The following is a 26,403-nucleotide window of genomic DNA, read 5'->3' on the forward strand; positions in this document are numbered from 1 at the left end:
CCACAGCTGGCTCTGGAATACCACAGCCTTAAAAATAGGGAACTTAATTTTTTTCTCGTAATATGAGGCTTCACCTGGTTAGCAATGTCCTGGGTCTCTGCAGTGGCTAGCATGGCAGGGGACACCCCACACATCATCGTGGTGGCAGTGGGAGGGGATAGGGCAGAAAGGACCAGAGAGTTTGTGTCTCTGCCCGAAGGTACCAGGGATGCTGAGATGGCTCTGTGGCCGTCAGCCCCTCAGGTGTTGGCTCTGTCACCTTTTGCTCCTTTGCCCTTTTCTTCCTCACCCCAGCATGACCCATCTGCACCACCATCCTCTCCCCAGGACACAGGAGGGGCCCAGAGACTTCCCTCTCTCTCCTTTTCCTTTGAAAGTGCATGTATGTGTTTTGGACAGAGGAGGACCTTCTACTTGGATCAGAGATGCCGTTGGCTTTTTTGAGGACGCCTCTCGCTCTTGGCTGGAGGGTGGTGGGTTGCAGTCAGGCCTGAGAACTGGATGACCCACACAGAAAGAGCCAGCACAGATGTGTTATAATACCCTTCCCACCTCAGCAGACATGACTAAACAAACTCTGTCTGCTTTGAACAATTAAAGCATTTGTCAGAGCAGCTCCCAGAGAGAGCGAGGCCCTGCAAGCAGTGGCATGCTCTCAGAGGAAAGCAGTGGGCGTGTGGTGCGTGTGCAGTCCCTGTGTTGTTAGCAGGCTGCCTGGCCATACTCCGAAAGCGCTCTATGCATTGCCACCTTCTGCATTTAAACAGCCAGAATGACCTGAGCTGGGCACAGGAGTATAGCTTCCAGACTGTCTTTCATCAGTTTTGAGAAACTTGGATGCTGAACTGGGAAATAATGATTTGCTTTAAAGAAATGCAAGAAACACAAAGATAAATGCAAGAAAAACCCCAAATTCTTTCCAGCCAGCGCCCATTCTAGACTTGATGGTGAAATGTATCCCCTCCTCTGAGACCAACCACTGTTGCCCTCCTGACCCCACCTCCAGCAGTGACCCCCACTGAGCCAGCATCTTTCTCTCTTCAAACTTTCTTAATAACAAATAATTTCCAAGTTTTACCTTTAAAATGAAGACCGAGCCTGTAATCTCAGCACTTTGGGAGGCTGAGTCAGGCAGATCACTTGAGGTCAGGAGTTCAAGACCAGCCTGCTCAACATGGTGAATGAAACCTTGTCTCTACTAAAAATATAAAAATTAGCCAGGCGTGGTGGTACACACCTGTAATCTCAGCTACTTGGGAAGCTGAGGGAACAGTGTTGCTGGAACCTGGGAGGCAGAGGTTGCAGTGAGCCCAGGTCACACCACTGCACTCCAGCCTGGGTGACAGAGTGATACTCTGTCTCAAAAAAATAATAATAAAATAATACAAGGAAGACTGCCTTCCTCACCATGGTCCTGGCTAATCTGTCTGCTCACCACAGGACTATGGAGTCAGCAGAGCAGGCTTCTTGCCTCTCTGGCTGTTTGACAGGGAAGGACTGAGGCACAGAGAAGTTCTTCTGCCTGGTGCTGTCAGGTAATAGGTACAGAGTCAAGACTAAAACCCCACTGTCCTGCCCCAGGCAGGTCTGGCAGTCTAGAAGAAAGGGGCTATGCAGGGTCCCCAGCCAAGGCGGAGTCCAGAGGAAGTCAAGGAAGAGTATGAATGTGAGTGTGGGACAGGGACCACCGTGCATTAGCCTGAGAGGTGGGGGGCACTGAGGAACAGGTCACTTAATGCTTGGCACTTAGGTCCGACCCTGTTTATGAACGCACTGGGGTGCAACCCACCTGGCAAGGCAAAGCACCTTCCTGAGGTCCCACCGCCCCCTGTGTGCCAGTCCATTACTGGCTGGCATTCGGGTGCTCACCTGTCTGTAGATTTCCTTAAGCCCAAGGGACAATCACATGGTCTACAAATCTGCATATTGGTTTACACTAAACTGTACCCTGACAACATACCATAAAACTGGTCTAGGCCGGGTGCAATGGCTCATGCCTGTAATCCCAGCACTTTGGGATGCGGAGGGAGGTGAATTGCCTGAGCCCAGGAGTTTGAGACCAGCCTGGGCAACGTGGCAAAACTCTGTCTTTAGAAAAAATTAGCCAGGCATGATGGCACATGTCTGTAGTCCCAGCTACTTGGGAGGCTGAGGTGGGAGGATCACCTGAGCCCAGGAGGTTGAGGCTGCAGTGAGCCCAGATCCCACCACTGCACTTCAGCCTGAGTGACAAGAGTGAGACCCTGTCCCAGAAAAAGAAAAAGGTCTAATAATAGAGCAGCTAACATTTATTGAGTGCTTACTGTGTGCCAAGCACTGCGCTAAACACTTTGTTGGCATCATTTTATCAAATCTCTCCCAGAATCATCTCTTAGAAAATGATCACTTGTTTTGACTTAGAAACTAAAATATTGGGCTGGGCGCGGTGGCTCAAACCTGTAATCCCAGCACTTCGGGAGGCCGAGACGGGCGGATCACGAGGTCAGGAAATCAAGACCATCCAAGACCATCCTGGCTAACACGGTGAAACCTCGTCTCTACTAAAAAATATACAAAAAACTAGCCGGGCGTGGTGGCGGGAGCCTGTAGTCCCAGCTATTCGGGAGACTGAGACGGGAGAATGGCGTAAACCCGGGAGGCGGAGCTTGCAGTGAGCTGAGATCCGGCCACTGCACTCCAGCCTGGGCGACAGAGCGGGACTCCGTCTCAAAAAAAAAAAAAAAGAAAAGAAACTAAAAGATTGCATTTTATTCCTCCTCCTCCTCCTCTTCCTCCTCTCTCCTGTCCCCACCTCCCCTCCCCCATAAGGGACTATGGGTACTGCAGGACTGCGGTTCTTGCCCCCAAGTTTCCTAAGATTCAAAAGAAGAAGATTTGCTCATTCAACAAGTGTGTATTGAGTATGATTTCTGATGTGTTGAGCATTTATTGATGCAGTGCACCACATGAGATGCTGTAGACACAAAACTTAATGCATAGTCGCTGATCTCAAGGAGCCAGCACACATCATCTGCAAGGGGTAAACCAGAAGTGTTGTGTGCTATGGCCCAAAACAGAGGAGGAAGCGGAGGAGGATGGAGCTGAGTCTGGAAAGGGGGTGGAGGCACAGAGAGGGAGATGGAATCAGTGGTGAGGAACACAGGCTTCTCAGGCTGGGCGGAGTGCCTCGTGCCTGTAATCCCAGCACTTTGGGAAGCCAAGGCAGGAGGATTGCTTGAGCCCAGGAGTTAGAAACCAGCCTGGGCAACATGGCAAGGTCCCGTCTGTTCAAAAAATTTAAAAATTAGCCAAGTTGGTGGTGCGCACCTGTGGTTTCAGCTACTCAAGAGGCTGAGACAGAGGACTGCTTGAGTCCCCAGGCCGAGGCTACAGTGAGCCATGATTGTGCGACTGCACTCCAGTCTGCGTGACAGAGTAAAATGCTGTAGTAAAAAAACAAAACAAAGAATACAGGCTTTTCTCCCAAGAAATGAGGTTAACAATAACACCATCTCCCCTTGTGGCGAGGATGGGTCTAGATAACACGTGAGGTGTGGTTAGCAGGGTGCCTGAAATGCACTCAGCAGTCAGTAAAAATGAATTATTTTGTTGAGAGTTAAAAGTGCTTTGGAGGAGGACCTGAGTCTTGTTATCTTTGCACCACCCCAGCCCCTAGAGTCAGCACTGCCTCATATGAACACTGTGCCCCAGGATGCTAGCTGGTAAGGTGTCACAGACAGGGTGGGGAGGAAAAGCAAGCCCCAGCCTGAGCGGGAATGACTGCAGGAAAGGCCAGAGACAGAGCAGCCTGGAGGTGCGCAGAGCAGAGAATGGAGGGTTCAGTGGGCAGTGCTCTTCACCCCGGGTCTGAATAATGCCAGGGGCTTGGGAGGCCCCTCTGGCTGGGCACTTTCTCAGGGTGGCCGCGCTGAGCTGCTGACCCCCAGCCCTCCTTTCCAGCTCCCTTTCATCATCACCGTGAGTGTTCATTTAAACTCAGCAAGACCCATGCCAACAAAAACAAAGCAAATGATCTCTTAGTAGTTATTTATATTGTAAACCACCTCTGGGGTGATTTTTTTTCCAGTCCAGCTTGCAATAATTTCTTAAGAAAGATAAAGTGATTTTTAAGTGTAATTTTAAAGAGCAGGCCCACATATTATCTTGCTTTCTGTTATTCTGTTAGGGTTTGATGTTGTTCACGACATGCTTTGATTTATCTTCTCCGGGTAGTTTGGGACCACAGAGAAAAATCCCTATTCTGTTTAAAAAAAGAAGCCATTACACAAATACTTTAAAGCAGAAACTCTTCTCTGAAATCTTCTCTGAAATGACGAAAAACTCATTAAAAACTGCTTCCTGAGAAGGTAGAACAGATGCAAGGAAAAACATGGAGCTGATTCTTTAAAGATGTTATTTTTTGAAGCCACAGTTGTTACTTCTTTTCTGTTAGCCAAAATGTAGCCTTCTGAACTTAGCACCTCATGTTTATCAGGAGAGAAAGAGAAAAGAGAAAAACAAAAGAAACTAGAAGCAGAAAACTCTGAATTGTTTTAAAATGGGCTTTAAAAATACTTATTAAGAGAATGAACCATGGTTTCCTTTTTTGCTCTTAAAAATCCAAGCACTTTCAAGTGATGGCCGATTAAAAAAACTTGGAGCGCATCTTGAGGCCCAGGTTTCCCACCATCAGAAATGTGCAGCCACAAAGGAAAAGTCCAGAATTTCAGCACTTGGGAGCCGTGCCACTGTCAGAGTTGGAAAAGTACTGACCAGCAGAAAGCCGCCTCCTCCTCCTCCCTTCCAGGGAAAGCTGCCAGCCTATCCAGTTGGCACAGCCATGCCCGTCTGCCCAGGGCTTGTCACCTGCACATGCAGATGAGGATGTTCAATCTGAATGAGAAAGGAACTGGAGATTCCAGCAGCACCCTAGGTCTAGGAGTGAAAAGCTCCTAGCGTCTTAGCACTGTGCCCTTCTGCCGTAAGCTGGCCTGCATCGATTCTGCAGCAGCAGGCAGATACCCGTTCTGCAAAGGCATCTATATTTAGGTGGGGGCACCAGCTTGCCAAGGTAAAGAAGGGCATGATGGGCGTCACCTCAGAATGCTGTTGGTCTTGGAACAGAGGCTCTCAGCATCTGTCCTCACATCTTCTGCTCACAGGCAGGTCCTGTGTTGCCCTGTGGGTTAGACATGCTCATGGAGGAGAGGACAGCTCCCCAGAGCCAAGGCGGTCTGGAAAGCATCAGGGTTCTTCCTGAATGTGCGTCCTTCATGCCTGGTGGCTACGTGCCGCCAGGCAGGGACTGCACACTGTGGTTTCGTAGTTGCTGTGCTAAAGGGAGCTGCCACATGCCCTCTGTTAGCAGGACATAGAGTTGGGCCCCAAATGGCCCTAGTGGTGTCAGAAGCAGATGTCCTCACCCACAGTGGGAAGCTGCTCCCTCCCAGCACAGCCTGGTGGGCCTTTTGACCACCTGGGGGGAGTCACTGTCTGCCTCGACACACCTGGTCACTTTGCGACTGCACAGCATCCCTTCGACCCTGGCGAGGAGGAGCTCAGCTCAGCTGTTCTTCCCCAGGCTCAGCCCAATGCACTTCGGGCCCACATAGGCGCAGCCCTGCTGCGGAGGCCCCGCTGCCTTTCCTTTTGTGACTTCCTGGCAGGAGCCTCCACTCCAGCTGGCATTCAGTGCTCATCTTACACATTCTCACCCCAAGGTCTTTGCTCCCTGTATGGCCCCAGCTGTATGGTCCTTTCCCTGCCCTTGTGGGTCACCTCCTCAGGATATCGAAAGGCCCAGCTGATTTCTTCCTAGAATGTGTTGCTTGGGGGCCTCCCTTGAGGCTGTGCTGACATTGATGCTGGAATGTTTCATCCTTCAGGGCCTGGACCCAGGCCATGCCCTGCTGAGCCTTAGCTGAGTGCCCAGCCCTCTGCCCCCTCTAGCTCAGGCCAGTCCTTGCACCCCTTCATCAAACACCCTGCCTGGTGTCATCTGAGGTGTCCTTTATCTGCCTGGCTGGACTGAAGGCTCTCAGAGGGAAAGGCCATCTCATGTTACTCATCTCTGTCTCCCAGTGGCACCCAGCATGGTGCCCAAGTCCCGGTGGAGGAACCCTGGCTTTTGTGATTCCCAAAGTCTCCTGCATTGGCCCTCCCTGAGCAGGTTTGTATGGCAAGCATAGGGGCCAAGCAAGTCTCAGAGCAGGCTCCCTTTGATGGATTAGTGGGAGATGGTGACAATGGGACAGGAGCCTTGCCTGGGGACTCTCAGGCCAGTGAACCGAGGGGACAGCTACAAGCCCTACAGGAGGTCTCAGCTCTTCAGCAGTGGATTGACAGATGATTGACAGATGAGGCACACAGGGTCCCTCTGAGGAGGGCTCGGCCCTCTCTCTTTTCAACCAGGCTCCTTGGTACAGAAGCAGGGGTGAGCTCTGGGAGGAGGCCCCCTGTGTTCTTACTCTTAAGAGAGCTGTTCTCAATTCCCGCCTTCCCAAGAGCCCTCTGGGGCACTTCAGAACTCCCCTGGACCTGCCAGCTTTGCATCCTTGCTTAAATGGTGAAGCATATCAGTCCTTTTTAAAGAGTGTCTGCAGTTCCCCTAAAACAGGAGCCCCAAAGCTTATGCTCCTTAGCAGAGAAAAGATGATTCCATGTGGGATGAGGCCGTGTTCCCTGCCAGATGAGCCATCAGGCCATCCAGCACAGCTTTGGGCCCAGGCCCAGGAGCCCCACAACTGCTGAGGCCTCCATCTCCATGGGTTCTAAAGGAAAGGGGCCTCATAACTGGCTAGTTGGGGCAAGGAGACCACCCTCCCAGTCCAGCCAGGCTGATTTCTCAGGGCTGGTCTGTGGGTGGGAGGAATTAGAAAGGACCGCCCCTGGGCCAGGGGAGTGGGATTGGAAGAGAACCGAGAGGTTTTCAGTAGATTGAGTGGCTCATGAGGGAGCCAAAGAAACATCTTTAAGAACTACAGTTACTGAGTACAGCCCCTCCTCAGCCCTGAGGTTGGTCCACTTAACCTTGCTATCAGTGTGGGCTCAGGGAATGTGCCTGCCAGGACAGGAAGACAGCCCTGGGCTACAGGCCCCACCTGGCCGGCGCCCTGTTCCCACAGCAGGACCAGCTCCTTCCTAACTGCTTTTGTTTTGTCCTGGGACAGAGCCTGGATTTTGGGTTAAGTTTGTGCCTTCCAGGCTGGGGAAGAAGCCAAAACTTCTGTTTCCCATGCAAAACGCCACACACCTAGGGAGGATGTTTGTGTTCCACGGAGGTCGCCACCCATCTGTTTTCAGAGTAAACGTTTGTGTGAGCGCAGTGCACTCCGGCGGGGAGTCCCAGAGCGGACCCTCTCGCCACTGCATCCATAGGCGCAGAACGAGCCTGCTGCCCCGACCCTGCGGCTCTGACCTGGGCCCAGCAGCGAAGGACCACCCTGGTCTGGTCACCTAGGATTCTGGGCCCAGCTCAGCTGGTGACCTTGCTTAGGCCACGCCCCTCTCTGAGCCTCCATCTTCCCTTTGGCAGCTGTGGAGGATGAACTTAATGTTGTGCAAGATCATGTCCAGCTCTGGAATTTTAGGATTATGAGCTTATTTACCATCAGCCTGTTGATTCTACCTCTAAAGTATAATCTGAATCTGTGCAATTCCCTCCATGTCTCCTGGTACCCCATGATCTTGTCGCTTCCTGCCCGAGTTCTGCGGTTTAGAATAAACCCAGGCCCCTCTCCACAGACCCTCTGATGGCAGACCTCCATCCCTCTGCATGGGGCCTCACCCACCCAGCCACGTGCTCTGCCGTCAGCCCCCTGGAGCCCCTGGGATCTTTGTACCTGCTCGGTGCCAGGTTCCGGTTCTGTGCTTTCCAGTTGTTTTATGTACCCTTGATAACTTCTGTATAGTTGGTGGTACAATGGAGAGATTTATTTTCCTGCAGGGAAACTGAGTCTCTGAAAAAATGAGCTGGCCCACAGAGAGCTGGTGGCTGATAGAGCCCAGATCTGAAATTGGGAGAATCTTGCCCCAAGTCCAGTGCTGTTTCCTTTACACCTAATGCCACGGAACCAAAGTGGGCCTGGCCAAGATCTGGCCCTGAATGTAGAAGAGGCCAGGGAAGGGTGGAGGGAAGAGGGTGCAGGTCCCAGTGTGGGATTCCAGATGACTCCTGTTGTCCAGCTGGCTAGGTGATATGTGGACCCCAGGGCTGACAGATGTCCCTGAGGGCCACGGGAACCTGATGGAAGGTCCGTGGCATTTCTAGAGGTGTGTGGTCATAGAGAGCATGGGGGTTTTGTGGGGACTGGGAATAACCGAGGGCCTCAGGGCAGGCTGGGTGGCACTGCCCTCTGAACGCTGACCTGTCAGCTGGTTGAGGAAGGCCTTTTTGAGGCCAGCACAGACTCTGTTACACCATGGCCCTTCAAGGGATAGCTGTCTTGGCAAAACACCCATTTGCCAGACCTAATTGCCAGAAGCTGCAGTGGAAATGAGTAGAGATGAAAGGAAGTCATATTTGGATATGACACAGAATAGGCCCTTAGTGTCAGCCTCAGTGGCTCATACCTGTAATCCCAGCACTTGGGGAGGCCGAGGCAGGCAGGTTGCTGAAGCCCAGGTGTTCGAGACCACCCTGGCCAATGTGGTAAAACTCCGTCTCTACAAAAAATACAAAAATTAGCCAAAAAAAAAAAAAAAAAGCCAGATGTGGTGGTGCAGGTCTGTGGTTGCAGCTACCAGGAGGCTAAGATGCAAGGATGACCTGAGCCTGGGTGTTGCGGGAAGTCAGGGACCCCGAACGGAGGGACCGGCTGAAGCTGCGGCAGAAGAACATAAATTGTGAAGATTTCATGGACATTTATTAGTTCCCCAAATTAATACTTTTATAATTTCTTATGCCTGTCTTTACTGTACTCTCTGAACATAAATTGGGAAGATTTCATGGACACTTATCACTTCCCCAGTGAATATCCTTGTGATTTCCTATGCCTGTCTTTACTTTAATCTCTTAATCCCGTTGTCATCTTTGTAAGATGAGGAGGATGAATGTCGCCTCAGGACCCTGTGATTGTATCAACTGCACAAACTGTTTATAGAGCATGTGTGTTTGAACAATATGAAATCTGGGCATAGAAAAAAAAACAGGAAAGCAGTGATGTTCAGGGAACAAGAGAGGTAACTTTGAACTGGCCGCGGGTGAGCTGGATGGAACAGAGCTATATTCCTCCTCTTTCAGAAGCAAATAGGAGAAATATCGCTGAATTCTTTTTCTCAGCAAGGAACATCCCTGAGAAAGAGAATGCGCCCTGAAGGTAGGCCTATAGACAGCCCCTTTTTAAGGTGTCCCGTCTTTTATGGTCAAAGCCGAAGGGATGAAATAAGCCCTGGTCTCCTATGGTGCTCCCAGGCTTATCAGGTGGACAAAAATTCCCACCTAATAAATTGTGGTCAGACAGGTTATCTGCTCTCAAACCCTGTTTCCTGATAAGATGTTATCAATGGCAATGCGTGCCCGAAACTTCATTAGCAATTTTAATTTCACCTCATCCAGTGGTCCTGTGATTTCGCCCTGCCTCCATTTGCTTTGTGGTATTTTATTACCTTGTGAAGTATGTGATCTCTGTGACCCACACTCTATTCGTGCACTCCCTCCCCTTTTGAAAATCGCTAATAAAATCTTGCTGGTTTTATGGCTCGGGGAACATCACGGATCCTGCTGACATGTGATGTCTCCCCTGGACACCCAGCTTTAAATTTCTCTCTCTTGTGCTCTTTCCCTTTATTTCTCAACCCACCCAAGACACTTAGGAAATAGAAAAGAACCCACGTTAAACATCGGGAGCGGGTTCTCCCGATACCTGGGGAAGTCGAGGCTGCAGTGAGCTATGATTGTGCCACTGCACACACACTGGGCAACAGAGTGAGACTCTTGTCTCAAAAGAAAAGAAAAGAAAAGGCCCTTAGTAATTCTTGAGAATGAGTGTTCTTGAGAATGAGTGACTGAAGGAAGGAATGGACACCTAAGACGTCCTCCTGGAAGACAGCATGGAGAAGGGATCTGAGCTTCTTGCTGTTTTCAATGTGAAAAGCTTAATTGGGCTGTAATACAAGGTGGATTGCCCACAGCTTCCAATAACTGACCACAAAATGTTAATGCTAGCAACTGAGATTTTTTTTTCAGGTTGTAAAGTTGTGTTCTCAATCATTGTAAGCAAGTAACAACACAGATGATGTGTACCCTGCATCAGGCAGTTTTGAGCACTGTATGCCCATAACTCATTTCATGGTCACAACAGCCCTGCGAGGGACATAGCATTTTTGTCTTCATTTCTCAGATGAGAAAGAGGCACAGATTAAATAAATAGCCTGAGGTGACACAGCTAGTCAGTGGCAGAGTAGGACCCAATCCTGGAAGTCTGACTTGAGAGGCGGAGCTCTTAATTCCACCTGATAGTGATTAATGGCTGTAGCAGAATCAGATCAGGGTAAGAGAAGACATGGCACTGAGCCAGGGGGGCCAGGGAAGGTTGGGCTGGAAGGATTCTGTTCTCCTTAAAATGGGTTGGGAAATAAGACCTCTAACTAAATGAGTGGGAGACCGTATTGGTGCCTTAGGGGAAGTGGGCCCACTGGGGATGTCGCCCACCTTCCACCTTTGGTTCTCCTGAAAAAGACACGGTATTTCTCTTATGACATTTTTGGCAGTTATTATAAATATGTTTTTATATTGTGAAACTCCCCCGTCTTAAGCTATATTCGTTTTCTCTTATGAATTTTTAAAAATCTATTTGATACAATCAAATATATGTTAAAGTGCACATTTCTGAGCTTCGAGAAACGTACTTGCTTGTGGAACCAGCACAGTTTGGCGGCCTCAAGCAGGTCTGTGTGGCCTCTCTCGCCCTGCACAGCCGCCTGGAGGTTCACCAGCATCACTGCGTGTGTCAGCACTTGGTGCCTTTCTGTCGCTGAGTAGCGTCCCAGTGTGTAAGTGTACCAGAATTGTTTACTCACTCATCTGGGGAGGTGCTTTTGGTTCTTTCTACTTTGGAGCTGTTATAAATGAAGCTCTGATGAGTGAGTGTTTTCACTTCTCTTGGGAGATTATCTAGGACTAGAATTGCTGGGTCCTATGGTGGAAGTGTATGTTTAATTTTTAAGAAACTTATTTTTCAGATTCACTGTGCCATTTCTGCTGTTCCCACCAGCAGAGTGTGAGAGTTATGGTTGTGCCATGTGCTTGTCAGCACTTGGAGCTGGTAGTCCTTTTCATTCTGGCCATTTGAGTAGATATGCAAGTGGCATCTCATTGTGGCTTTTCTTGTAGTTCTCCGATGACAACATCTTTCTCATATCTCTGATGGGGAACATCTTTTCATGTATTTATTTGCCACCTATAGATCTTCTTATGTTATCTTTCTTTCAGATCTTTTGCCCATGTTTCCATTGGGTTATTTATTATATTTTATTGAACTGTAAGAGTTCTTCCAGGCTGAGCAACTTGGCAAGACCCTGTCTCTACAAAAAATAATAAAAATAAAAATAAAAATCACTGAGCATGGTGGTGTGCACCTGTCGTCCCAGCTACTCAGGAGGCTGAGGTGGGAAGATCCCTTGAGACCAAGGGGTGAAGGCTGCAGTGAGCAGTGATCGCACCACTGTACTCCAGCTATGGCAACACAGTGAGACCCCATCTCAAAAAGAAAAGTTCTTATATTTTCTAGACATGAGTTTTTTGGTCAGATATTGGTATTGCATATATTTTCTCAATGTCTTTGGCTTGCCTTTTCATTTTCTTGATGTTGTCTTTAAGAGAGAAAAAGTTTTGAATTCTGAAGTTCAGATAATAATTTTTTTCTCTTATGGTTCCTGCTTTTAGTGTCCTAAGAAATCTTTGCCTATGCCCAAAGTCTTATTGATTTTTCTTTTCTTTTCCTAAAAAAATTTATAGTTTTAGCTTTTACATGTATGTTTGTGATTGATTTCAAGTTAATTTTCACGTAGGGTATGAGTTAAGGGTGAAGGTTCATTTTTCTCTATGTGGCTATCTAATTGTTCCAGCAATGTTTGTTGAAAAGATTGTCCTTTCTCGTCAAATTACCGTGGCACCTTTGTTGAAAGTCACCTGCCGGTGTTTGTGGGTCTGTTTCTACCTCTGTATTCCCGGTTATCCTCATCTCAGTACCAAACTGTCTGCCGCCTGAAGCTTTAGAGAGTCAGTGGGTCAGCGTCTGCCTTGTTACTTGGTCTCTGATTGTCTGGCCCAGTGGCAGGGGATGTCATCCTGCCAGCACATGCCTCCCTAGGATTGGATCATGCCCCTCTCCTCAGAAGCCACATCACCTGCATTTGCATTATTTGAAGTTGCAAGATGTCCTTTCTCACCAAGTGAAGTTGGTGTGTTTATATCCTGCGTCCTCCCACCTTGCCCTGGAACTCTGAGCTCTCAAGTTTTCCTCCTTCTCGTCTCCCTCTTTCTGATGCTGACCCCAAAAAGCCCTTTGAGGTAGACAACAAACACGTAAAAGCGTCCGCCTTTTTTTTTTTTTTTTTTTTTTTTTTTTTTTTTAGACGGAGTCTCGCTCTGTCACCCAGGCTGGAGTGCAGTGGCCGGATCTCAGCTCACTGCAAGCTCCGCCTCCCGGGTTCGGGCCATTCTCCTGTCTCAGCCTCCTGAGTAGCTGGGACTACAGGCGCCCGCCACCTCGCCCGGCTAGTTTTTTGTATTTTTTAGTAGAGACGGGGTTTCACCGTGTTAGCCAGGATGGTCTCGATCTCCTGACCTAGTGATCCGCCCGTCTCGGCCTCCCAAAGTGCTGGGATTACAGGCTTGAGCCACCGCGCCCGGCCGCGTCCGCCTTTTTAAAGGGAAATTTTTCAAAACCTTTTCTAAGGAGCTAGAAATAAGAACTATGTAACAGAAACCATTTCATAGCCTTCAGCACGGCCATTTATCTCAAAAACCATTTCATTTAAAATGTGGGCCAAACATATAAATCATATCTTGAAAGAAAGCATGTGGGTACCACAAAAATTACTCTGTATTCTTACCATCTAATTTAAAAAATGTGTTTTGAAGCCAGAGAGAAGGCAAACAAGCCTGGGGCCTGCGCCCTCCTCCCCCAGGGCCAGGGATGCAGTGGAGAGTCCAAAGCACGGAACAGCACACCCTGTTGTTAGCCAGTCACTTCAGTGGCGGGAGCCACTGCTCTTGAAACCTCCCTCCTCCGAATGTCCCTTGGTAAATTAGGAGCTGAGAGCCCCAAAGCCAGTCTGCTGCTTACCAGTGCTTGGACAAGCCCTTGTGCTCAGGCAGTCAACACTCCGGGAGAAATCGTAGATATTGGTGCTTATTTAGCGACATCCCCGGAGGGAGGGTGCTAAATATAGTGGGACCCTGAGGTCCATTTTCCAGACTAATAAGAGGGGGAGACCCAGAGCAGCCTGTCACTGTGGGCTGGGAATTCCAGAGTCTTCTGCCGGAAACCTCACTAAGGACTGCAAGGCTAAGATGTCAGCACTTCTTCTTGGCAGGTTTCATATTTGCTTCTTAGCACATTCTGGGAGGGGAAAACAAAAGACACCGGCAGATGTACCTTGCCATGGGCCATGGCCCTTCCTGCCCGTGTACCCCTCACCTGGGTCCCTGGAGACACCAGTATCCCCACTGCTACACTGACCCTTTTTTCTCATCTGGTCTTCCATACTTGTCTCTTTCCCAGCCTAGCAGCTGCTCTCAACCACCCTCTGCTTCCCTGTTGTGCCTCCTTTAAGATGACAGTCCCCTGGGCATCCTCCAGGCCACCCCCTCCAGGGCGTCGGGTCTCTGTGTTTCTAGCCTGGGCTCTGTTCTTGGGAGTGAAGTCCGTTTGGAACTGCTGAGCATAATCTGTGCCTCAAGCGTAGCTCGGAGGTGCTGACTTTCCTCTGGGTCTGGGTTCTGAGGCATGAGACTGTTCCTTCAGACCCCTTGTTCCTTGTCAGTTGCAGCCCTGAGCATCTTTGTAGGGGTAGTGGGGAGGATTTGGGGATTGGAATGCCTCTGGAGGTGGCATGCCAGCCCACATGTGTGCACAGGCCTGGTCTGCTGCCCCCTTCCTGGATGTGCCTTTAATCAGCTGCACAGGCCACAGTTAGCCGGCGGCATCCTCCAACCGACCCCACGGTGCGGGAGCAGCCCCACCCTGCCAACATGAAGCCTGTCGCTTTCTCTTTTAATCTCTTCATCCCTGGCTGCCTGATGTTCCTTGTGTAACTCACGCTTTACATCTTACCAGCTGCCTTGGCTATGACTGTCTTTGTAGTAGAACCTTAACCTTGTTCCTGGAACCCCGGGGCCGTGGGTGTCATGAGGCAGTGCACATGCTCTCTGGACTGGCACCAGGGGACTGGGGTTGGAAAGGCTGGGAGAACTCCTCCCTCAGAAGACTCTAGAAGTAGCCCCCACAGTTCTGCTTCCTTCTTCCTCCCATCTTCCCCCCTGCCTCAGCCCTCAGCTGGCCTGTGTCTGGAGAGCTGAGTTTGGGGCAAAGGTTCCCTGAGAAAAGAGGGATTTGGTCTTAATTCCTCTGCCAAGTCTGGTGCCCAGGCTAGAGGAGGCAGTGAGTGCTCAGAGTACAAGAGTGGGAAGGCAGACGGGCATCTTTCCAAAGCGAGGCACTGGAGTGGTGTTAGGAAGAGCACAAGGCCGGGTGTGGTGGCTCACGCCTGTACTCCCAGCACTTTGGGAGACTGAGGTGGGCGGATCACCTGAGGTCAGGAGTTGGAGACCAGCCTGGCCAACATGGTGAAACCCCATCTCTACTAAAGATACCAAAAAATTAGCTGGGCGTGGTGGCCACACGCGTTATCCCGGCTACTCAGGAGGCTGAGGCACGAGAATCGCTTGAACCGCAGACCTCTGGGGATGGGAGGGGGAGGACCCATTTCATCTCCACTGAAGGATGGCGACAGGCTGGGGGTGGAGGGTGGGCAAGGGCAGGGGCCGGGGCTGCTGGCAGCAGACATCAAGAGCACTTAAGTCCCTGCAGGGCATGAGCCATCAGCCCCAGGCTGGCCTCGCCATCTGCTCTGGCCCTCCCTGCATTGTGCAGGCTGCCCACTCCCTTTCCTTTTGGTTCACTCCTTCAGGCCGCTCATCTGCCTGCACCAGCAGGCAGAAGCAGTCAGGCCAGCCATCCTTGGCCCAGGGGTGAAGGGATCTGGGAACTTTTGGTTCTGGATTCATTGTGAGAGTAGGCAGGGCTAATTCTGAGTTGCCCCAGGTCCCCATGCTGTGACGGCTCCGGGCAGGAATCTGGGAGCCAGGAAGTCAGACCCTGGGCCTTTACCCAGCAGTACTTCCCTATGATCCGCTCCAGGGCCCAGGTGTGGCTGCAGAGGCAGACCTGGGTCCAGCAAGGGTACTGGTTAACCCACGAGGCCTCCCCCATCTGCGGAGCCCCACAGCTACTGCCTTGCGGGGCACCCTTTCTGACCATCCCCGATCCTGCCTGGGGCCTCTTAGAGTCCAGAAGCAAGAAGTATCCACCGCTGTGCATCCCTGTGGCCTGGCTCAGGGCCCAACCCACAGTGAGGCTCAGGAAGGAGAATGAGGGCGTCAGTGGCCTGGGACCCAGACTTCCCTCAGAAAGCTGGCCTGCCACCCTGCCTGCTCCCACCTGGGGATACCCACAGTGCTTGCCCCCACGTACCCCCGTCCTTCTGGGGCCTGGAGTCCAAGGGCCCGACGTGCTGGAGTCCTTAGAAGCCAGCTGGGCTGAAGGGCCTGCCCTTGACTGTGTGCATCTCAGGTACTTTGGTCACACCAAAAATCCCCTTTCTTTTCTGCCCTGTGGAATCATATCCAGAACAGATGGTTCTGAATCATTGTTTCTGCAAAGCCTCTCTACTAGGCCAGGCTCTGAGCCGGGGCTGGGGACACAGTGGTGAGCAGACAGACCAGGCTCCACCCTCATGCACCAGGCAGCCCCCTGGGGAAGTCAGACAGATGCACAAACTACAAGGTGACAGCAAATTATGGTGGGGTCGCAGAAGGAAGCGAGAGGCCTGAGAAGAAGGTAGGCGAGCGGGAAGGTCGCTGCAGACCCAGCGGAGCCAGCGGTGCGGGAGGGACTGCAGAGAAGAGCCTTCTGAGCCAAAGAAGCCTGTGAAAAGGCTGAGCGAGGGGAGAGCCCGGCGGAGGGAGCCGCTGGAATCTGGTGGGCCAGAGGGAGGGTGCTGGGGTGGGGAGCTTGGAGGGGTGCGCAGGGCCAGGGTGGGGGGCCTAGTGGCCCGGAAAGGAGTTTGGACTTAACTCTTCCTCTGTGCAAGGGGAAGATTTTGAAGGCTGTAAAACTGGGGAAAGACCCAATGGGATTGTTTATTCAGAAACTCAGTCTGATGCCCTGTAGGCAGGAACAGTGCCAGAGGCTTATGGAGACCCCAGAAGAGCCAGGGTGACGGATACCTGTGGGGACAACAGATCCTTCTCTTGTGGGCATCGAGAGCCTATGTAGGGACCCTGAGTGAGCCCTGCCTCCAATCCTTGGCTCCTGGCTGGGGAGTCTCCACGGCCTGCAGCCGCTCCCTCCTCCCTGCTCTTTCCTGCCCCTGCCAGGCCACCTCCTCCCTGTCCCTTCTTGTCCATAAACCTGACCTAGGATTTCACGGACCAAGCCCCAGCCCATAGCCTGCTGGCCTTGGGAGCCCCGCCAGCCTTGTCCCCTCTCTGGGCCTCGGGGCTGTGCTTGGGCTCTGTGTCGGGAGCAGCCCTGCCAGGCCCAGCTCTCCTGGGCGTGTCTCTCTGTTGTCAGCTCCCCCCTGCCCCCCGGCAGCTCTTCCTTGGACTCATCTTCTGGATGTCCCCTCTCTTTTTCTACCCTAGTCCCTGCAGCCACCCCCTGGCAGTGCTCAGTAAGGGCAACTAGCAGGCTCCTCCAGAAGAAGTGGGGGTTAGCACCCCCATTGTTTCCCGGAGGCATTTTGGGAGGCCAAGCCAGAGGATTGCTTAAGCCTAGGAGTTCAAGACCAGCCTGGGCAACAGAGGGAGACCCCATCTCAACAAAATATAAAAAATTAGCTGGATGTGGTGGCATATGCCTGTAGTCCCAATTACTAAGGAGGCTGAGGTAGGAGGATTGCTTGAGCCTGGGAGGTCGAGGCTGCAGTGAGCTATGATGGTACCACACTCCAGCCTGGTGACAGAGTGAGGCCCTGTCTCAAAAAGTAAATAAAGAAATGCCAATAATGGCCTTTTTTTTTTTTTCTTTTGAGATGGAGTCTCACTGTCACCCAGGCTGGAGTGCAGCGGCGCAATCTCGGCTCACTGCAACCTCCGCCTCCCAGGTTCAAGCAATTCTCCTGCCTCAGCCTCCTGAGTAGCTGGGATTACAGGCACCTGCCACCATGTAGAAAGGGGGTTTTGCCATGTTGGCCAAGCTGGTCTCGAACTCCTGACCTCAGGTGATCCGCCTGACTCGGCTTCCCAAAGTGCTGGGATTACAGGTGTGAGCCACCGCACCCAACCTTAAATGTTTACATTTAACAAATGAACGTTTTTAGCGGACACACAGAAATATGATTGTGCCATTCACAAGGTAATTACCGTGTTTATAAAAGAAGAACCTTAGTTCATGGCATGCTCCAGGCAGTGTGGTCCAGAAACGGGACCCAAGTTTGAAACTGATGATGAGGGCTCCTTTCAAACCCGTCTGTCTCCTTTGGAGAGAGTGAAACCTCAAGGCCCTTTGGGTGTGTGGGGTCCGGGCTGAGCCTTCCCCCCATTCCTGGTGATGGGCCAATTGAAAGGTCCTTCTTCCCCTAATGCAGAGAGGCAGCCCAGCCCTGCCCTCTTCCATTGCAGGGCAGCAGCCAGTGGGGAGTGCCGAGGGGCTCAGGTCAGGCTGACCAGAGGGGCTGAGCCCGCCCTCACCAGTGGAGAGCAGCACAGGCTGATGCCATCCTCTCCCTAGCTGTCCAAGCCACGGGTTCTGCCTTCTGAACTGGGTCATACCGAGGTGGGGACTCGGCAGCCAGAACAGGTCAGGAGCTGGCCTGGCCTGGCCTTTCGGCTGCCCAGGTGTATTCGTGGTGCTGGTGGGTGTGGACTGCACTCTTGGGGCACCTACTGTGCATTCGCGTGACAGGCGGTGAATGGAAGTGTGTCTGGGGTGCAGGGGGCAGACTCAGACCGTCCTTAATCATCTTTAGAGGGAATTATGTTTAACAGGAAGTAGTGAGAGACAGTGGAAAAGGCCGCTTCCTTCACCCTTGCTAGCTCGGTCTCCTTGACAAGTTCTGCTGTTTTCTCTGTGCTTCAGTCCCCTGCTTTGTAAAATGAGGGCAAAGATGTGACACCATTGTCCTCAGAGCTGCTGGGAAGCGAGTGGAGGCAGGGGTTTGAGTGACACTCCCCAGTGTGGACAGACCACGTTTCGTTTATTCATCAGTTGGTGGAAACTGGATTGTTCCCACTCGTTTCCTATTATGAATTCCACGTTTAACTTTTATGAATACTTTTCTATGAACACTACTGTGTTTGTGTACAAGTTTTTATGTGGACACATGTTTTCGTTTCTCTTGGGCAATTACCTAGGACTGGAATTGTTGTAGCATATGGTAACTGTGTTTAATTTTTTGGTGAACTGCCAGCTGTTTTTTATGAAGTGGCTGAACCATTTCACATTTCCAGCAGCAACATATGAAGGTTCTAGTTTGTCCACATCCTTGTCAACACTTATTATGATCTGGCTTTTTCATTGTAGCCATCCTAGTGGGTGTGAAGTGTTAGCTTATGGTTTTGATTCACATTTTCCTGATGACTAATTATGTTTCAGTATCATTTCATGTGCTTATTAGCAATTTGTATCTTTTTCTGGAGAAATGTCTATTCAACATCTTTGTGCATTTTTTTGTTTTGTTTTTGAAACAGGGTCTTGCTGTCACCCAGGCTGGCGTGTAAGAGGCATGGTCATGGCTCACTGCAGCCTTGACCTCCTGGGCTCAAGGGATCCTCCCACCTCAGCCTCCAGAGTAGCTGGGACTATAGGTGTGCACCACCACATTCAGCCAGTTTTTAAGTTTTTTGGTAGAGACAGGATTTCCCTATGTTTTCCAGGCTGGTCTCGAACTCCTGGGCTCAAGTGAACTTCCCACGTTGGCCTCCCAAAGTGCTGAAATTACAGGCGTGAGCCACCACGCCCAGACTGGTCTCAAACTCCTGTCTTTATGTATTCTAGATACAAGTCTCTTATCAGATACATGATGTGCCATTATTATCTCTCATTCTGTGGTTGTCTTTTCTCTTTCTTAATAGTGTCCTTGGAAGCACAAAAATCTTAAATTTTGACTCCAGTTATTTTGTTGTTGCTTGTACTTTTGGTTTCCTTTTTTAGTCTTTAAAATATGTGACATATATGATTCAAAATTAAAAGGCATGCTCAGAGCAGTCTCACCTTCATCCCCACCTACCCTCTATAGGGAGGCATTTAAATTAATTTCTCCTTTTATTGTTCCTGTGTTTATATTTGCAAAATTAAAAACCCTTTTTTCTTAAACAAAGGTGGTATGCTACAGATACTCTGCACATTTCTTTCTTCTCTTCTTTCACTAAAGAAATCCCGGAATTGAGCCCCTGTATCAGCTGACTGAACTCACTATGTTTCAGGGCCACAATAGCCCAGCTGTGGATGTGCATCAAATGGTTTAGTCAGCTGGTTCCCCGCTGAGGGCCTCTTGGGCTGTTCCCAGTCTTTTCCTGGAGATCATGCAGCAGGCGTAATATCCTTTCGTATAGTGCAGGTGTGTGTCTTCAGGACAGACTCCTGAAAGTGAGATGGCTGGGTCAAAAGTTAAGCTGTAGGAATTGTGGCTGTTGCCAGATTGTCCTCTGCAGGGGCTGGACTGATCCGTGTTTTACCAGGGAGGTAAGAGAGTGGTTCCCGACAGGCTCACAAACACAACATACCGTGAAGCAGTGAGATTCTTGCCAGTGTGATCTCAGTGCAGCTTTTCTTTTTTTTTTAAATCAGCTGTATTGTGTGATTTACATACGATGAAATACACCCATTTTAAGTGTCCAGTTTGTTGAGTTGTGACAAATTGCTTCCTGTCACCACAGACGGATTTTTTGCCCTTCTAGGATTTCATATAATGAAATATGAAGTGTGGTATCCTCTGTGTTAGGGTTGTTTTCTTAAAAACTATATATATTCAAAGTGTGTAAGGTATCTTGATACCACATAGTGAAATGGTTACTACAGTGAAGGAAATTAACATATCTCTCAACTCACATAGTGTGTGGTGTGCGCACCTGAAATCTACACTTAGCAAATTTCCAGTATACAATCCAGCAGGGTTAACAGTAGTCCTGTGCTGTATATCAGACCTCCGGACTATTCATGCTACATGACTGCCACCTCGTACCCTTCGACCCCATTCCCCACCCCTTCCAGTTGGGCTTCCTTGACCCAGAATCAAGACACGGAGATTCATGTGTGTTGTTTAACGCATCAGTAGTTTAATGGCTCAGTAGTATCCATTGTATGGATATACCACAGTTTCTCTGCTTTCCTGTTGATGAGCATTTGTGTAGTTTCTAGTTTGTACCTATTCTGAGTAAGATGCTGTGGACATTCTGGCTCAAGTTTTTCTGTGGACACGTGTTTTTGTTTCTTTGGAATAAACAGGAGTGGAATGGCTGGATCACATGGTGAGCGCACACTTAGTCACTAGACCTTTCTCCGAAGTGGTTTTGCCACTTTCCACCCCCACTAGGAGCAGTGTGTGGGCCCTTCCTGCCCCACATCCTCACAGACACCGGGTGGCGCTGGCCTTTAGCTTCAGCTTTCTGAGGTGGGGTGTGCTGTCCCTTTATGGTTTTGATTTGCATTTCTCGGAGGACTGCAAGCTGAGCGTCTTTTCTTACTTGCCATTATATTTCCTCTTTGGTGAAGTTTCTCTTCCAGTCTTCTCCCCAAAAATCAAGTTTTTGTCTCTTTATTAAGTTGTAAGAGTTCTTTATTTTCTCAATACAAGTTCTTTTAATATAGAGATATTTTCTCCTAATCTACAACTTGTCTTTTCATTTTCTCAGTGGTATCCTTCCAAGACCAGAAATTTTAATTCTTGTGAAATGCAAACCCATTTTTTTTTTCTGGTTCTTTTTGTGTCTTAAGGAAACCTTTGCATTTCCTTTATTATGAGTAAGGCTGTGCATCTTTTTTTCTGTCTAAGGGCCATTTGCTTATTTTTTCTGAGAACTGGCCATGTCTTTAGCCACTTTTTAAAAATTTGGTCTATTGGTCTTTCTCTTCTTGATATTTATTTATTTGAGACAGGGTCTCACTCTCTGTTGCCCAGGCTGGAGTGCAGTGGTGCATTCACAGCTCACTGCAACCTCTACCTCCCGAACTCACACCATCCTCCCATCTCCTGAGTTGCTGGGACTACAGACACCTACCTGGCTAATTTTAAAACATTATTGTAGAGAAAGGGTCTCCTTATGTTGCGCAGGCTGGTCTTTAACTCCTGGGCTCAAGTGATCCTCCCGCCTCGGCCTTCCAAAGTGCTGGGATTACAGGCATGCCTGGCCTCTCTTCTTGATTTCTAAGAGCTCTTTGTCTATTACTGAGATGAGCCGTTTATAGTATGTTGTGATGTTTTCTCACAGTTTGTCTTTTTGACTGTTTTCCCGTGCATATTGCATGCATGTGTTTTTGCGAGTCAAGTGTATCCATTTTTTATTGCTTATGGATTTGGGATCATAGGCCTTCCCTACTCCCAGGCTATAATGAGCTCACCCACTTTTGTATCTAGTATTCTTATGGTTTCATTTTCTCTAACATTTGGATCTTTATCCCATTTGGAGTTGATTCTAACGTGTGGGGTAAGGCATGGAATCAATTTTATCTTTTTCCAAGTGACTCTCTACTTCTCTTCATATCATTTATTTAAAAAGTCTATCTTTTCCTAATGAGCTGAGATGGCACTCCCCAGGCCATTATCATTAAAATTCTTGATTTCCACATGTTCTTGGACATGGTCTTCTCTCGTTTCTGTACTCTTCGTGTCCTGCTGGCCATCTGAGTGTTCCCCTGCAGACACACCCTCTCCTCCTCGGGGGTTTCATGACGTCTCCCTCGGCCCATGGTAGGGGCTTCTCACCGCTTTTCTGTTCAGAGGGTTTCCTGGGTGTCTCTGCTTCCTGTTTTTCCACATAGTCTAGAACCAGCTCGGCTGGCTCCAGAAAACATTTGTTTTGGCTCCAGAAAACATTTATCTTTGAAAATTGAGACTTTGTTAATGTATTCACTTTGAGAAAGCTGACATCTTTATGGATGGTAAATCGTCCTATGCAGAAACAAGGGATGTGGCTCTATCTACTCCAGTTTACATCTTTCCCAGGTGATACTCTTCTAGGACTGTCACAGCTGTTTCAGAGGTTTCATATGGATTTTGTACATCTGATGTTAGGTTTATTCCCATGTGTTTATCTTTTTCATTGCTTTTATACTTTTTTAAAAAAATTTTATAGACCGAGTCTTGCTCTATTGTCCAGACTGGTCTCAAACTCCTGGCCTCAAGCAGTCCACTCACCTCAGCCTCCCGAAGTGCTGGGATTACAGGCGCGAACCACTGTGCCTGGACAATATAATGGGTGCCTTTCTTCCTTTCTTTTTTTTTTTTTTTTTGACGGAGTCTTAACTCTGTTGCCCAGGCTGGAGTGCAGTGGCGCAATCTCAAGCTCACTGCAACCTCCACCTCCCGGGTTCAAGCCATTCTCCTGCCTCAGCCTCCCGAGTAGCTGGGATTACAGGTGCCCACCACCACGCCTGGCTACTTTTTGTATTTGTAGTAGAGATGAGGTTTCACCATGTTGGCCAGGCTGGTCTTGAACTCCTGACCTCGAGTGATCCACCCGCCCTGGCCTCCCAAAGTGCTGAGATTACAGGTGTGAGCCACCACGCCCAGCCTCTTTCATTCTGTTTTGAACTAAACATTGTTTGCACTGCATGTGGGGGGTTATAATTGGTTGTTGTCAATTTTATATCTTGTTCTTACCAAATACTTTTTCATTTGTATTCTAAGGGTATCTTAGCATGTATTTTATTGGGGTTTCCAGGTGTACTTTGATATTAAACACAAAAAAACATTTGTCTTTTCCTTAGGGTTGAACGTTTTTTAAAGGTTTGTATTACATACTGCCAAATCTTTTTAAAAATATGGTACCAATTTATACTTCTCTTGTGGCAGTGTTTTGCCATACCCTTGTCAGCACTCAGTATTGATATTTTTAAAAACCTGACAGTTGCCTATGATCTTCATTAAGAGGACATTCACCGTGCCCTTCTCCACACCAGGTGCCCTGCCGAGGACACAGCTGTGGTGAGGACACAGTGGGGAGTCTGCAGATCCCAGCCCCCAGTCCCACTCCAGTTCCCCTCCAGTCCCCATCCCATCCCATCCCCACAAGTCTGTGTTCTAGTTGTTTCTTGAGGTTTCCAATGAAGATGGCTGCTGCCCTCTGAGCCCAGCCAATGGGACAAGGCCAGCAGAGAGCCCATCCCTGCCCCTGAGATTTGCTCTGGAAAATCCCCGAGTGGTTATGTAAAATGCATTGCTCCCTGCCCCCCGCCTCAGTAGAACCATGTCACAATAAGCCTTCCAGGTGTCTCGCGGGATCCCCTGCACAGCTCGGGCACTGCCAGCAGCCGCGGCCCCTCGAGCGCTGAATCTGTCCAGGAGCAAGGGGTCAGCCAGGCGCCTTCCAGGGCCAGTCCCAGGCCACCCAGTCCTGGTGTGGCTGAGCACCTATGCCTCTTCCCCATAGCTAAAAACCTGGTAACATGGATGACAAAATGGGTAACACCTCCCTGAAAGTTTCTGCTTTCCTATAAAGCCTAGTCCCGGCCCCAGCCCCGGCCCGAGTCCTCAGGAACAGAACAACCCCAACCACCCGTTTGCAGAGGGCACTGCTGTTTGGCACTGACCCTGCCCTGCCCAGGCTGGCAGCCCTCCAAGGAGGCTGGACAGGAGGTCCCGGAGGACACGGCCCACAAGGCTCACCCTTTTCATTCTCCATCTTGCCCCATCACCCCCCACCTTGGCGTCCTCCTCCAGGCAGCCCGCCCAGCCCTTTTCCATACACCCCTGTTCCCAGCACTGAAGCTTGCTTGTAGTGTGATCTCAGGCCAATTGCCTTACCTCTCCGGGCTTGTTTCCATCTTCACCTCACAGATAGATGTGAGGAGTGAAAGGGGGAGTATTTGCAGCAGGTCTACACAGTGCGTGGCACAAAGTGGGCTCCAGGAATGTGTGTTCACTGAATAGGAGAGTGAAAGAACGGATGGATTGCGCTGGCAAACCCTCCAGGGGCTGTTCTTCCACTCAGACCATCAGAACCCAGAGATCAGATCCAGGGGCTCCTAAATGCAACCTTTGTTAGAAACACAGCCCCCCCGCCCTGCACTGCTCAGTCCCACCCTAGGGGAGTTTTCAGCCGCACTGAGGATGAGCTCGGTGGGGACCTGACCCAGAGAAAGGGACATTTGGTCACTGGACCCCAGACCGGCCCATCCACAGCCTGGCTGGGCCGGCATCTAGGCCTCGCTTGGCAATCCCCTCCCGAGAGCTCAGATAGTTTGGCCTCAGGGGAGACGGGGGAAGTGAGAGGGCTGCCTCCCCTCAGCCTGGGAGCTGGGTCCTCAGGAGAGGGAAATTTCCTTCTATTTATTTTCGACGTCCTTGACTTTGAAAGCCAAGCTGGTGTTGATATTTACCTTGGCCAGGCCTCCCGTCTCCCCGGGCCAGCCTCGTGTAAACATGCTGTTCCTTCTCTCAGCTCTGCTAGCACTGAGGTGGCCTTTTGCAACCAGTTCTAGGAATTTTGAAAGTCTGAAGGCGTAGCTTCAGGGACTGGCCCTCCAGGGAGCCCAGGGTGCCAGGGACCCTGAGACCTGCTGTGCTGGCCTTGGGCTCTCTCCCTGGGGGTTCACGCCAAGGACTGCAGGGAATGAATGGGCCTGGGCGCATGCGGGCAGGGTGTCTCTTGCTGGGTCCCTCAGTTCTCCACACAGCCACACTGGGGCCTCCCGCTCCCCAGGTTCACTGCGAGGCTCAGACTCGTTGAGGGACTGTGGCAGGATCTGGCTGTCTCTACTGTCCTGCTCCAGGCCACCTCCACGCTGGCTGGTGGGGAGGGCTTGCTCTTCAGCTCTCTAGTGTGAGTTGGGAGTGTCGGCAGCTGGACTACAGTTAGAGGGAATGTGGAACAGGCACCCAGGGTGCAGCCTCCTGAGGCAGCACGTGCCCACGCCAGAATCCCTGCCCTCAGGGAGCTTGCCTTCCAGTGGGCAGGTGGACCGCAAGGAGAACAAGCTGGCTTGGGGTGGGGTTGAGTGCTGCAGAAGCCGGGATGAGCAGAGGCTGGCTGGGTCAGGTACAGGCCCCCGAGGTGGATGTGCAGGAGGTGAGCAGAGGACATCCCCAGTGCAAATCCCAGCCCTCCACTGTTGGTTCCACCAGGTGGTTCACGCACTAGTGACGCCTTGGCAAGTCTGAGATTTGGTGTCCTTGTACAGAAATGGGGTGGCAGTCCCTCAGAGACAAGGGAGTGGTTCTGCAGGTGGGAGCTGCCATGACCACTGCGGTTTTAAAGCATCTGTGTGCCTACCACCAGGCAGTGGGACATCTTGGCTGAGCCTCTCCCCTTCTCCACGCAGATCTGGGACATGAGCGACGATGAGACCATCTGAGATGGCCCCGCTGTGAGGCTGACTTCTCCCCGGCCACCTGCTGAGGAGCTCTCCATCACCAGAGCAGGACTGCTGACCCCAGGCTTGGTGATTCTGGTCCCCTCCTCTCCATACCCTGAGGACTGGGACCCCCTCCGCTGCCCAGGAGTGGCCGTGTTCAACGTTGCTCGGGATTCACGATGCCACCAGTTCAGAGCTGAATAATAACCTTGGCTTCGGCCTTGTTATCGACCTGGGACTTGGTCCTCTGCAGTTTTTATTTCTTGTGACAGTGTCTGATAGCCGTCCCTCAGGATCCTTTCCCCTTGGCCCTCAGGGGGTGGCCCAACACAGACCAAATGGGGAGGTGAGCAACCAGCTCCTGTCCAGAGCCACTGCGGGAGGTGGTACCCTCATCCCCAGGATGCCCTGCCAGCCCCACTGCAGGCTTCTCCTGTGAGGGCCCTGGGCATGGCTGAGGGTGGGGCCCTGTGAGCACACTGCAGCCTGGCCCTGGTGGAGCGGGAGGAGGAAAGCCAAGCTGGGTGCGAGACTAAAGGGCCCACATGATCCACTGACCCCCGATTTCCACCACCGACAGAGTGGGCCGCCCAGACATGGCTTTCCTGCCTCCCGGCCTGTCCTCCGCTGTGGGCATAGCATCTGTGCCTGCCTGCCTGCCTGCCTGCCTGCTTGAGGGAAAGGA

The 26,403-nt window shown here is 50.6% G+C and overlaps 1 protein-coding gene across 17 annotated transcripts in view; it reads left to right on the forward strand.

Annotated features, from left to right (window-relative positions):
- Positions 1-25,954, forward strand: part of ATG7 (autophagy related 7) — a 267,087-nt gene extending 241,133 nt beyond the window's left edge. For all 17 annotated transcript variants that reach the window (XM_065539502.1, XM_045384718.2, XM_005547834.4 and 14 more), the window contains one exon: positions 25,686-25,954. In XM_065539502.1, coding sequence (XP_065395574.1) covers positions 25,686-25,718 — 33 coding nt within the window. In that variant the 3' untranslated portion in view covers positions 25,719-25,954. The remainder of the gene's footprint in view (positions 1-25,685) is intronic.
- The last annotated feature ends 449 nt before the right edge of the window (positions 25,955-26,403 follow it).

This window comes from Macaca fascicularis, chromosome 2, assembly GCF_037993035.2.
Source record: "Macaca fascicularis isolate 582-1 chromosome 2, T2T-MFA8v1.1".
Classification (NCBI taxonomy): Eukaryota; Metazoa; Chordata; class Mammalia; order Primates; family Cercopithecidae; genus Macaca; species Macaca fascicularis.